General features: G+C 43.1%; 1 protein-coding gene and 1 long non-coding RNA gene across 3 annotated transcripts in view; both read right to left on the bottom strand.

Moving 5' to 3' along the window:
- MXI1 (MAX interactor 1, dimerization protein) overlaps positions 1 to 8,159 on the bottom strand; it is a 78,467-nt gene extending 70,308 nt beyond the window's left edge. The window contains exon 1 of one of the 2 annotated variants that reach the window (XM_082225286.1): positions 7,750 to 8,159. In XM_082225286.1, the coding sequence (XP_082081412.1) occupies positions 7,750 to 7,993 (244 nt within the window). In that variant the 5' untranslated portion in view covers positions 7,994 to 8,159. The remainder of the gene's footprint in view (positions 1 to 7,749) is intronic. The other variant, XM_082225285.1, reaches the window with a different exon arrangement.
- LOC309533727 lies at positions 1,821 to 5,526 on the bottom strand. Its single transcript, XR_014220437.1, has 2 exons — positions 5,417 to 5,526; positions 1,821 to 4,430 (listed from the first exon to the last, which is right to left on the bottom strand). It is a non-coding gene; the product is annotated as an uncharacterized lncRNA (long non-coding RNA).
- Positions 8,160 to 13,191: the final 5,032 nt, after the last annotated feature.

Genomic DNA, 13,191 nt, shown 5'->3' with positions numbered 1-13,191 from the left:
AGTTGAAGCACATACAAGGAAAAACAATAAAGAGAATGAACTCAAGCTACAGTGAACTTGAACTATGCTACCTCATTCTAACAGCAGCACTTGCAACTTACCACCAACTAGAAATTAATACTTTGACTGATACATACAGAATAAGTGAGATGCTTCTGATAAAAGAACATAAGCAATGCTTTTCTTTATATATTCTCCAAACTGCACGAAAACGGCTAACAGACCAAAAGTGTTTTGTTAAATGCATGCTGAATGCCACAGGCACTCAACCTTATTTCCTATGTGTGTCCTTATTTTATCATTCTACCTCTGTCATAGCAAAATGAATCTTTAAATAGTTAATTTGGGGAACACACAATGTATTTTCACAAACATGAAAAATAGCCATGGGGCTATGCCAGTGGTTGAGCGCACTTCATAGAGGGGTCTTTGGAGCTCCTTCCTCATGGCTACTTCATCTGATATGGCCTCAAAGGGGTGTTGGTGCTAAAATCTTATTGATAAGGCAGACCTCCACATGGAGTGCTACAGACATCCAACTGACCACAGTGTAAATTTGCTAATTTCTTAAATGTATGCTTAGGTACACCAATATATAGGACCATGGCTGGTTGGCTTTGTAGTATTCTGCTACTTTATCCCATTACTGACTTGTTCTGCTACTATACATAAAGACTATTTCTCCATGCATTGCCCTAGTGTTGTTTTCTCACCATTTCCTGATTCTTTTTTTAGGGAAAATATGGTTAATTCTGTCCCCGTAGTCTTAAAAAGTTTATTCATACTGATCATGGTGTTGTTTTGACCAAGTCCACAGAACATTGTCTCCTCTCTCTCTTTCTCCACCCCCTCCCTCTCTCTCTGTCTCAGAAATAGTTCTCTTTCTCTTCTTAGGGGGAAAACCCCAGGATTTAAAAAGAAGATTCTGTTGCATTTAAACCTGTGCAACAGTGGGGCTGTCAGGGCAGAAGTCCAGGGCACCAAACAGCAAAAAATATACAGGGGGCCCTGTAAGGCTATTAATCTCAGGATTATTATTTTTTAAAAAACAACACCTAGCTGCGCCATTGCTATGAAGTCTTCTGTTACTAAGTTTGTGATGTGTTGTTTTAGATTATCCATGTCTTATGTTGTATGCATAGGGACGCAGGTGGCACTGTGGGTTAAAGCACATAGCCTAGGGCTTGCCGATCAGAAGGTCGGCGATTCGAATCCCCACGATGGGGTGAGCTCCCGTTGCTCGGTCCCTGCTCCTGCCAACCTAGCAGTTTGAAAGCACGTCAAAGTGCAAGTAGATAAATAGGTACCACTCCGGCGGGAAGGTAAACAGCATTTGTGTGTGCTGCTCTGGCCCCATGACCTGGAAGCTATACGCCGGCTCCCTCAGCCAGTAAAGCGAGATGAGCACCGCAACCCCAGAGTCAGTCATGACTGGACCTAATGGTCAGGGGTCCCTTTACCTTTTTATGTTGTATGCATGTTGTCAGTTTTTTAAATCCACTGTTGTGATATGTGCATATGCATGCATTTCTAGAAGCAAATGTGACCTTTGTAGGAACTTTTTTCTGCTATATTAGCACCAAGTTAATGCTGACAGTTTTCCATGGTTGGTACCTTATCCCGCATAGTCTACATGCTTACGATGACCAATGCCTGAAGAATATAGTTCAGCCTCCCACAACCTGATGTGTGGCTGTGTTGTTAAGGCTGATGGGAGGTGCAGTCCAAAATAACCCAGAGGGCATTAGGTTGAGGAAGTCTGATGTATATGTTATGGCCTATCACAATCTGATTGAAAACAAAATGGAAATGAACAATAATAAAATAGTATCATGTTTATTATTACTTTGCAATTAAGACTGATCATGGGCACACACACTTCACCCAGCCCTCATTATGAAAAACCTCATCAAACACACCCAAAGTACTGTTAGAAATTTCTTTTTAAGCAAATACTTCAGAAAATTGCAAAGATTTAAATCTTTCAAAATACATAAAAGCACTTAGAACAGAAATCAAAACAGAGCATAACATAACGTTGAAAAAGCAGGAAAGGCAAGGTACTTCTTGAGGAACCACCTTGAGGAACCACTACCAGAGCTTGTAGCTCAAAGCAAAAACCTTTTCTGCCCACTGTCGTCAGCTATGGATTATGACTATTGATGAAAAATTTACCAAGTGGTAAATTTAAGGAAACCTCTTGCACTAGAATAAGGTCCACAACCTCTGCTACAAATCTGTAAAGATGGTAGGGGTAGGGAATCACGCCACATTAAAAAAAAAAACAAAAACAGATCCTTCCCCCGAAAAAACCTTGCAATTAGATGCTAGTTGCATATATACTGGACTATGGTGTTGGTAACATCTTAAAAATGCTTAACTTCACCCATGAATGAACCTAACTGTATGTATGCCAGGACCATCACACAGTCTACAAGAATCCCCATGTTGAAGCCAAGCCACGTGGATGGCAGCTTTCAGACAGTATAGCTCCCACATGGACTGCCACTAGATTACAACGTATGAAGTGGATTAATCTTTGGGATTAATCTTTGGGAAACAGTGAGTTATTGTTGAATGGTACAATTGCTAAGAATCACTGTGGTGTTATTATTTTGCTTTATCTGTAGTCCATGTGGCTTTTGCGTGAATTGTCTTCTACGCTTTATGTACACATGCTCAGAAGGTTCCATGGCTCATTTGTCCTCCACAATTATAGCATTGGTCTTAAGGATGCACGAGAAAGAAACTTTGGTGTCACTTGTTGGCCAAAAGGCTATATGGCTGGCATTTAGCAGTTGCAGAAAATGCTCCACATCAAGGATTCCAGCTTGGGGGGCCCTCCAAACATTTTTCATTATGTCGGAGGGGTGTCAATACCATTTATTTTAAGCAAAATACTCCTGCCGCAGAAATCATTATGTAAAGCACATTTCTAGACATTGGGGGATTAAAAAGAGAAGCAGGAGCCATGGTGATCTGATGTGGTCCAACTTTTTATCAACCATGGAAGCCACAAAGCTCAGATAGTAGCACTGGTGTACCACTGGCACCACAGTAGCGCCTCTGACGATGCCACATTTTTAGAAAGATTACTGAGTCTTGTGACACCTTGAAGGCTGACAGATTTATTACAGGAATAGCTGTAATGGGCTACAGACTATGTGGGCCACAGAATAAAAACATTTATTAGTCTTTTAAGATGCCACAAGACTCTTTGTTGTTTTATAACAGACTAACGTGGCTTCCCTTCTGGAAATCATTAAGGTCATGTAAAAATCATCTTGAGACAATCTCCCAAGAGGGTGAAAAGACCTTACTGATATGCTGATGGGCTGGCTAGCAAAGCATGTAGGGTATAATTATTATTGTATTGCTAACCTAAAAAACAACAACCCATTTCAGGTTTCAGCAATTATCTCATAATGAACATATGGATATATCCTTAAATGTTTGCAGCCAGTAATGCCAATGCCTCTTTCAATCATGCATTTTTAAAATATAGATATTCTTCTCTCTCCGTTATGGGTGCTTTGTATTGTTTCCATTTTGATCTACAGTGCAAACACACATGTTGAAGTTACAGTGATCTTGTGCTGCAACTGGGGATTCCTTTCTTTAAAAATGTTTAGGCCTGATACGTTTGTTTAAAACACATGCCCAAGTATTATGCTTCTTGCAAAATGAATTAAACTAGTATGACGATTACCATTATTGTGAATCATGCCAGTGCTGGGCTTTATAAAATTAATGCAAATATTGCCCTCAAGCAGTATCCTGCGTCCGGAGACAATGACATATGGTGTATGAGAATCAGAAGATGAAATGGAACTGAGCTCTCCTGTTCCAATGTGAGTTATAAACAGGGACTGGAAAAGTGAAAATGATAAATATTTTATATAAGGGAGGGGGAAGACAGTGCACAAGCCAAGTGCAACCTGCCATAAAAAAATGAAATGATAATATTGATGTTAAGTCAGAGTTACTTTTTCTTTCTTCGCTGCCTTTAATTATGCATTTATTTATTTTGCCAAGTAATTGCACACGTTGTTTTAGTGGACTGGAACGGTCGTCTCACTACATAAGTATATCACAAAGAAGCCATGCTTTGCAAGGTGATTTAATTTATATATATATCTCCTAAAAGAAACTGCGGCTTTCCCGAAAGTCCTATTTACTGGTCCGTATGGGGGCGGGGAGCGGGGATGGCACTACCAATCTGCAGCTAGTAAACAAGAGGTGAGCGCGAATCTGCGCGTGCCCTCCGCACGAAGGTTTACGGTAGAGCACTGGCTTCACAAAGCCTTTGATGTGCCAAAAATTCAAAAGCAAAGCGAAGTGCGACAGAAGCCTGGAAACATCCTGGAAGAAACTTCCAATCTTTTACCGAGGCCCATGAGTTTCTGGTACCTTGACGGGCATAAATCCAGCTGGTGGAAAAATAAACAGAGAGGAAAGCCTTTCAAACATAAATAACTTTTACTGGCTGGCAAAGCACCCGCCCCAAGGAAGGAGGACGCGGAGCATTTTCTGGGCAGCCTGAGCGTGCTCTCCTTCGGGAGAAGCAGGGCGCCCCGCAGATAAAGGATTTCATCACTTGCTTTGCAATCCTGCAGGAATTTACGAGGGGCTCTGCCATTCCCTGCCTCGCAGGGGGAAAAGGCTGCATCTCGCGGCACCCCTTCCTGCCCTTGCCGCTGCTGCGCTTCTTCGCCCTGGCCAGAAGGGCCCCTGCCCCTTTAAGCGGAGACTATGACATCACCCGACCACAACTCCCAACAAGGACACCCTCTCGGCTGCAGGCGCCTCCCCTTGATCTCCAGGCTCAGCAACGCGTGACGTCATAGGGATGAAGGGGCGCCCGCATTGGCGGAGACGCCCGGGATAGCCGCGCCTTCCGAGTTAGAGCGGGGCCAATCAGAGGAGAGGAGTTTGTCTCCATGTGGAAACCATGTGGTTCTGAGCAGGAGGAGGAGCCGGGGCTGATTATACTGTAACTCAGCCAGGCGGATCAGAGTGCAGCCGAGGCAGCCCAGGCGTTTGCGTTGCAGCCTCGTTGATGAAACTTCAGGCGGGGGGGGGGGAGGGAGAGAGAGGCGGGGGCTGCGCGTGGACGCTGCCCAAGTCCTCACGCCTTGTTTGTGTGTGTGTTTTTAAGAAGTTGTACAAAATGGCATTGGATAAGCGCATTTTAAAAAGTTTTAGTGAAGCAGAGCTACATGCGCCGGGGGGGGGGGGGGGGCTGCAGCACTGTTGTTTGCAAATACAGGCGGAGAAGAGAAGCCAGCATCTGCTCCTCAGCATTTTCTAACCGTGCACAAGGTGTGAGAAATCCAGTGTAAACCGAGAAAGATGCTTGTTGCCCTGGGGGGTGGGGGACGCGCACGTGATTTCCCTGGAGGAGATTACAACTCACCAAACCGACAGCCCCACAGACTTTCAAATCGGGTCCAGGGAGACTGCAGTGTTATTCCACGGAGGCGTTATGAATACTCGGATTGCTTTCTGAAGCCAGTGCATTGCCGCCCCTCCAAATAGCTCGGAGAGCGTCCCCAAAAATACGGGATAACCGAAAAGTTCGCATTAATGAGAGTGCTGCTGTTTACATCAAGTTTCATATTTATATAGGCCTCCCTGCAGGAGACACCTGGCGAATTCAAAATAAATAAGGCTGTAGGAGGAGGACATAATGGAGGCGAGGAGTGTTCCTACCGCATATGCCTTGCTGATTCAAAGAGAATATAAAAATAAACCATTAAACTGACAGCACCATTTAACAACACGCAGATCTTCCGCTGTAAGCAAAATTACTGTTTTGAGTTCAACTACTGTCAGCACCGAGAACCCATGTAAGATAACTGGCGGGGCCACTTCTACAGAACTGGCAAGACAATGCGTAGGTTGCTGCGTTGATGTAATCCCTTGTTGTTTTCTCCCTTTCTTTGGCATTGGATGAGGTCTTTTTAGAAAGCTTGGAAGAGGTTTTTTAAATGCTCTGGAGGGAAACTGATACTGTACTTTGGTGCAGGTTTGTTTTTGTAAGCTCAGAAAGAGAGAGGCGAGCCTGACCCAGTTATGTGCACCACCTTCACCTGCACTAATGAAAGGAGGTGACCAAGAGACATGGACTGGTCCCACACGAGAAAGAGAGCTGCGGGCGCCACCCCACCCTCGTGGGCTACCTGGCTACTTTGCTCTTTGCCTACGTGACTTCCCATTGGAAAGGGGGGGGGAATGAGCGGGGGTGGGATCCTGCTCCATTAATTTAGCTCATCTGCCTTGTGTGATCCGGCCGCGTCAAGCGAAGGTCCCTCCACCTGAGTCCTCAAAAGTCTGGTTGGGCGACTCAGGAGGAACAGGATTTACAAGGAAACGAGCTGCCTTCTAAAAATATTTCCATTGATGACAGCAAGGCCTGTGCCATTGCAAAGCTCGACGACCAGGAGGAGGAGGAGGGGAGGCTTTGTCGAGTCTTCGCCCTCCATCCTCCTCCCGGAAACAATACCCATATCCACTTATTCATTAAAAAGAGAGAGAGAGAGAAAGCGATCAACAAAGGCTAAGCGAGTTGAGCTGCAATGGAAATTTACACGGGGGGATTGCGCGGGGGCGACAGGAGGGGGGGGAGCGCTAGATCCGTCAGGCCCACTTTGTCCGTGGGGCCGAAACAACAAACGCACAACCCAGAGACTGCTTGCAAGATGCAAATAATAAACTTAAACCCAAGGAGAGCGAATTATTTCAACACCCCCCCTCTTCTTCCCCACTGCAGGGGCTGACGCGATGCATTGCTTTATTTATTTCCCCCATGACCTTCCTGGTACAGTAGATCACACGCCAGCGAGGTTTGGTTAAAACGATCCCCGGCTTGTTATTGTTCTAGGAGCCCCGAGCGAAGACGTTGCAAACGAGCGTTTCCCGACGGATTGTTATTTTCGCTGACGGCGACGCTAGCGAGGGGGGAGGGGTGCTGGGGCAAATCCTTTTCCACCAGAGGGGGAAGGGGGAGAAAAATACACACCTCTCTCTATTTGGTTACCCCGCTTTTGTTCCCTTTCACTTATTATCCGGCTCGGTTTTCTGGACGGAGGAGGGAGGGGGAGGAGTGCAAGAGTTTAAAAATATAAACAAGCTCCCTCCTCCCTTTTCCTTTCTGCTTAAACCTTCGAAGTATTCCCGTTTGTCTACTAGCCGAGCATAAAGTTTGTTTTGCATTGTCTCCCCTCCTCCCTCCACACCAGCCCCTAGTTGGGCCAGTTTTGTTCTCTCCCCCCCCCCCTTTTGACACATTACCAGTCTTTTATGGGAACGGGAGATCTCAGAAAAACATGCCACAAAGATGGAAATATAACATGATGACATTGTTCTGGGTCACTTTACGGATAGCACGGGTTGTGGCTTTACTTTGTTTCTGTTTCTAAAAAAAGAGAGAACTATACAAAAACAATGTTTTTCTAATTCGATCGGGTGGTGTGTTGTTTTTTTTTTAAATAAAAAAATCGAAATCTCTTGGTGCATTAAAAAAGAAATACCGTATATATTTGCTGGGATGTGGTTATAAGGGTGAAACTAACCGAGAGTTTAGCCTGATCTGGTAGCCCCGGCTCTCTCTCTTTCTGTCTTGTTGCATCTTCATGAAGATTTTCTTCATTTTCTGTTGTCATCGCACATGCCTGGCTCTCTTTATTTTTTTTATTTTTTAAAGGAGCAGCAGAAGAAGGAACCAAACATAACCAAAACTCCACTTACTTTTGTTTTCCTTCTCGATTTGCTCCAGGTAACTGGCTGCTTCCAGCAAAATCTGCACGTTCTGTAGGAAAGTGTTGATCTTCTCCATGGAGTCCTCGCTGCTGGTGTTGAAAATGTCACTGAACGGGCACCTGGACATATTATCTGCCACTGGCAGTTGCTGCTGCCGCGGCTGCCCTACGCCAGCCTCCACAGCATCCTCTTCACATTTGAATTCCTTCCTCGGCCTGCCACGTTTCCCCATTGCTTCTGCAAATGGAAACTTTGAAATTTTTAAAGCCCTTTTGGCCGACTTTCCTCCTCTTGTTGCAGTTTGTGTGAGTGTGTGAGAGAGAGTGCGTGTGTATGTCTAGAGAGATTGAATGAATCAAGGGACCTCTTGATTCAAAGACTCCGGGCAGGTCCTAGTGCTCGTCTTTTTCCTTGTCTATTAAAAATGGGAGTTCATTTCTTTCTTTCTTTCTTTCTTTCTTTCTTTCTTTCTTTCTTTCTTTCTTTCTTTCTTTCTTTCTTTCTTTCTTTCTTTCTTTCTCTTTTCCCTGTTTTACTCAAAGGATTGAGCAGAGGTTCAACCACATTTTTTTTTATTTTATTTTTTTAAAAAATAAAACCCCTATTGGAATAAAACACATATTATCCCTGCACAGTGTTATATAGGCAAAAAAGGTTCCCTGACCCCAAGGAGCTTACAGTCTGATTCTCTGTCAAACACTGGGAGAAGGAAGTGCAGTACAAAGGTAGGGAGGTGAAACTTGAGGAAATGAAGTTACATGATATACACAAAGCTGTGTTACAACTGGGAATAAAGGTTAAGCCAAAGGGTGTCTAGAAAAAGTGGAAATAATTATAACATATTATTTTTCATTTTCTAATGAACAACACATACCTTTTTCTTTTGTCATTTCAAGTGTAAGCCACATAATTGTTAAGAATCTTATACCTGGATAAGCCGGTATTATTCTTGTATTATTCTGAAAAAAACCGAAACAGTGTAAAAAGTCGTTGACATAGCCCACAACTTAAACAGAAGAGAAAAAAATGGAAAAGGCTTACAAAATGGCAGTAGATGGCTATAAAATAAGGACAAACATCTCTTATTCCTAAATGTTGAAAGGCTTATTTGAGTTATACATGGAACACTTTATCTCTAAAAAATTGAGACATAAATAGAAAATGCTTTTAAAAAACTGGGATGGGCATAGGAGGGTGTTGTACACTGAATTTTCCTATTGGTGTGAATGAAATGTAGCACAACATGACAATGGTATATCAAGTCCACAGGTATGCTGTTTAAAAATGAATATTAAAATCTGGGACAGAAACACTGGCATCATAAGCAGAAAAACTAACACAATAATCCCCACATCTGAATTCTCTCTCTCTCTTACATTCCCCAACTGATAAGATCTTGTAGTTTGAAGACCAAGGAAATGTTATTTTCCCCACAAGAGATGAACTTGCTGTGGAAAAGACTCACAGTTCCTCTGAACAACTGTGCAACAACTTAGTCTTGATTGTGAAATAAACAATAATCAGGAAGGACTGTCACAGAATTACCACATGAAAGACAGAAATTCAGTAATTTAATACACATATGATGTGAGCATCATTTCTCATGCTGCACTGTCAGGAGCTGCTGGACGCAGCTGCCCCATGTGGTTAATCACTGAACTGCAGGCAGTAGTTTCTTTTAACTAGAGTACCTTCAGACCCTTGACTGACTGCCCATCCAAGCTGGCCATGGGATCTTCCTGGGCAGAAAGGACTACTATAACAAGCTTCCTGTTCCAGCGATGCCTCACCTGAAAAACAAGGTTTCCCTGAGGAGTGGCGTGTTCTTTTTTCCTGGGTCTGGTTCCTAGTTTGTCCTCTGGTTTTGATTTGCTTTATTGGCAAAATATTACTAAAACAAATGATCAAAATGCCCCATTTCACATCATGGAATCTTAGGAGTTTCTATTCATTTTTGTGTGCTTTTTATGTGTATTTATGTTGCTGTCTTAACTGGTTTTTAGGCTGTGTTTTTGTTTTAATGTTTTCATTCTATATTTGTTTTTCAAGCTGTACACTGCTTAGAGATTTTTGAAATGCTAACCTAGACAGCATCTTAAAAAGCAGAGACATCACCTTGCCAACAAAGGTCCATATAGTTAAAGCTATGGTTTTCCCAGTAGTGATGTATGGAAGTGAGAGCTGGACCATAAAGAAGGCTGATCGCCGAAGAATTGATGCTTTTGAATTATGGTGCTGGAGGAGACTCCTGAGAGTCCCATGGACTGCAAGAAGATCAAACCTCTCCATTCTTAAGGAAATCAGCCCTGAGTGCTCACTGGAAGGACAGATCCTGAAGCTGAGGCTCCAAGACTTTGGCCAGCTCATGAGAAGAGAAGACTCCCTGGAAAAGACCCTGATGTTGGGAAAGATGGAGGGCACAAGGAGAAGGGGACAACAGAGGATGAGATGGTTGGATGGTGTTCGCGAAGCTACCAGCATGAGTTTGGCCAAACTGCGGGAGGCAGTGGAAGATAGGAGTGCCTGGCGTGCTCTGGTCCATGGGGTCACGAAGAGTCGGACACGAGTAAACGACTAAACAACAACAACAAAGTGGTACACAGTATAAATGCTTTTAAACAAGCAAAGAAATACATTTTTAAAAGGTGACATTCACATGATCATGCCTCCTTGATGGTGAATGGAAAGATAATAGGATCACAGAATTGTAGATTTAGAAGATACCCCAGGGGTCATCTGGTCCAACCCCCTGCAATGCAGGAATCACATCAGACAGATGAACAAACTGTGCTTCAAAACCTTCCATGAAGGAGAGTCCACCACCTTCTGAAGTAACCTCTTCCACTGTCAAACAGCTCTGTTGTAAAGTTCTTCCTCTTGTGTAGTCATTATCTCCTTTCTTGTAATTTAAATCCATTGTTTTGGGTCTTACCTTTTGGAACGGCAGAAAGCAAGCTTACTCCATGTTCCATGTGACAGCCCTTCAGATATTTGAAAATGGCTATCATATCAGTTTTCTCTTCCCCAGGCTAAACATCCCTGACTACCTCAACTGCTCCTCATAAGGCTTGGTTTTCAGACCTAGTATGATCTTGCTGGCCCCACTCTGCACATGTTCCAAATGTTAGTATATATAGAAACTTCTGGGTTTTGTGTCGCTGGCATGTAGCATATTGTACAAAAGTAAGAGTCACATCCATTCTTCTGACCATTTTTGCCACTGACTTCACCCAACACTGATATGTGGCCCCTGGAAAGTTCCCCATGTAGAAATGTGGTTCTTGGACTAAAATGGGTTCCCGATCCCTGGTTTAAGGGATACTTCTGACACCAATGTTCCCTTTCTGCCAGAGGTGCTAAACAAATATCAGAATTACCTATTGAGGGATTCTGATGCCAGATTAAAATTGGACCATGGTTACAATTACCTATTACCACTATTACCTGATTCTTCACCTCATGTACCTTTTAATGTGGACTATTTCCTCACTCAGCAGTGAGTGTACTATATCTTCTACAATGAGTATCACAGTGTTGATGTTAGATATATATTTCCAGAAGTATACATTGAAAGCTCACTGTTGTCGTTATCTCTTTTTAAACAAGTGTGCCCAATACAATGGTTATATTAAAATGCATATTACAGAGACGACTGTCTTTTAATTGCTAGAGAATAGATGTCTGCCATTAAGATACATAACATGAGCCAGAGGTTTGGTACTATTTTTGATGTAACCATTTGTGATTTTATCTGTGTAGAAAAAGGGTTAACATGAATAAACAGACATTGATTTTTCTGCTTCCTATAACAAAATATTGTGTAGCCCCCAAATCTATTACATATTTTGGAAATTGACATGTCTCTCTGTCCATCTGTTCTCTGTGTTTTGGACACCTCTTGCCATCCAGTTTGGCACAAGGGTTCCCTTGGTGGAGGAACTGCTTGTCTGAATATTGGATGCCATTTTGAATCAAGTCAGCAAACTGAAACGTTCCATACTGCGCTTATTTGGACACCTCTTGAGATTTTGTCACCAAACTTGGCGCATCAGCTCACAAGATAGAGGAATCAGTTAGGATATCATCACATGCCATTTTGAATCAAGATGGCAGACAGAAATGTTCCAAATTGCACTGATTTGTACATCTCTGAAAATATTGCCACCCAATTTATCACAAAGGTTCCTGATGTTGAGGAGCAGCTTTTGGATACCATTGGACCCCATTTTGAATCAAGATGGGCTACTGATCCTTTCAAAATTTGGAGACTTCTGAAGATAATTTAAATGCTAGGCTGCTGCTGGAAGAACCCTATCCAGAGGAACACTTGGCATTCCCCAGAGCAAACATTACAGACTCTGACAATGAACAGCAAGGAGATACAGGTCTCTCAGAAGTCACAGTAGCCCAACCTCCTCTACAAGACACAGAGGGTCCCTGAACAGAATCAGAGGCTGAGCCACCACCCAATCTGGGGACCACCAGTACCTAAAAATGCAGGCCCATTCAGATGCCAGATACTAGAGTGCCCATTTGGAGAACATGGACTCCTCAGGAGTAAGAGACTATTTGTGGGGAAGCTGTTTGTCACAAGTAGACCAAACTCTTCATGCAGCCCAGATGGTCTGCAACTTTGCTGTGGGTGGGGCTCTAAAGGTTCTTGGTTAAAAGCCCCCAGTTCCTGGCAAAGAATGCTAGAATGTCTTTGTACCAGCTCTTTGGCTGGCCTTTGTTTTGACCTTGGACTGTTCCTTGACCTTGTCTCTTGTGCTTTGACTTTGGACTGTGACCAGATCGCTCTTTTCAGATTGCCTCATGAGTGGTCTGGGAACTGCTGGACTTGGTTTCATTTGAAAAAGGATGGTAACCAAATTTTTCATGACAGTTCCTGAGATCAAAGAGGAGATTTTTGTCTATTGTTGGGTTCAATTGCATGCTGTATTTAATCAAGATGGTGGACTAAATCTTTCAAAACTGCCCTGATTTTAACCACTGATTTCAAAACTTCACTGGTCCCTCTCCCCCCCCCCGCCCCCCTCAGCAGTGCTGGGCTATACAAAGCACTTTCTGCTAGTATATTATAATACAAACTATTGTGCATACAGCATTTCATCTGAACTGGGCCTTGGTCAAAAACCACACAAATGTAGCCTGAAGCAGCAAATCTATTAAAGTAAAACACTGTAAACTGAACTGCAAAGTCTCAATGCTGCTACAGACTTGACCTAGCTTTTTGCAGATGTAAATATCATTGCACTTAGTTTTCACACACTAAGGTAGGGGATAGATCAGGCCTAGTAGATTTGGCCTGGGTTCCACAGAGAACATGTTGCTAGGGCAGTGCTATAATAAATAAAGTGGTGTCTTTGTTACAACTCCAGACAGTTTTGATGGATTAATAGTACAGAACGATGTGTTCTAAAATGCAGA

This window comes from Podarcis vaucheri (assembly GCF_965113315.1).
Source record: "Podarcis vaucheri genome assembly, chromosome: 5".
NCBI lineage: Eukaryota > Metazoa > Chordata > Lepidosauria > Squamata > Lacertidae > Podarcis > Podarcis vaucheri.
The sequence above is the reverse complement of the archived record's forward strand: the minus strand, read 5'-3'. Positions and strand labels throughout refer to the sequence as shown.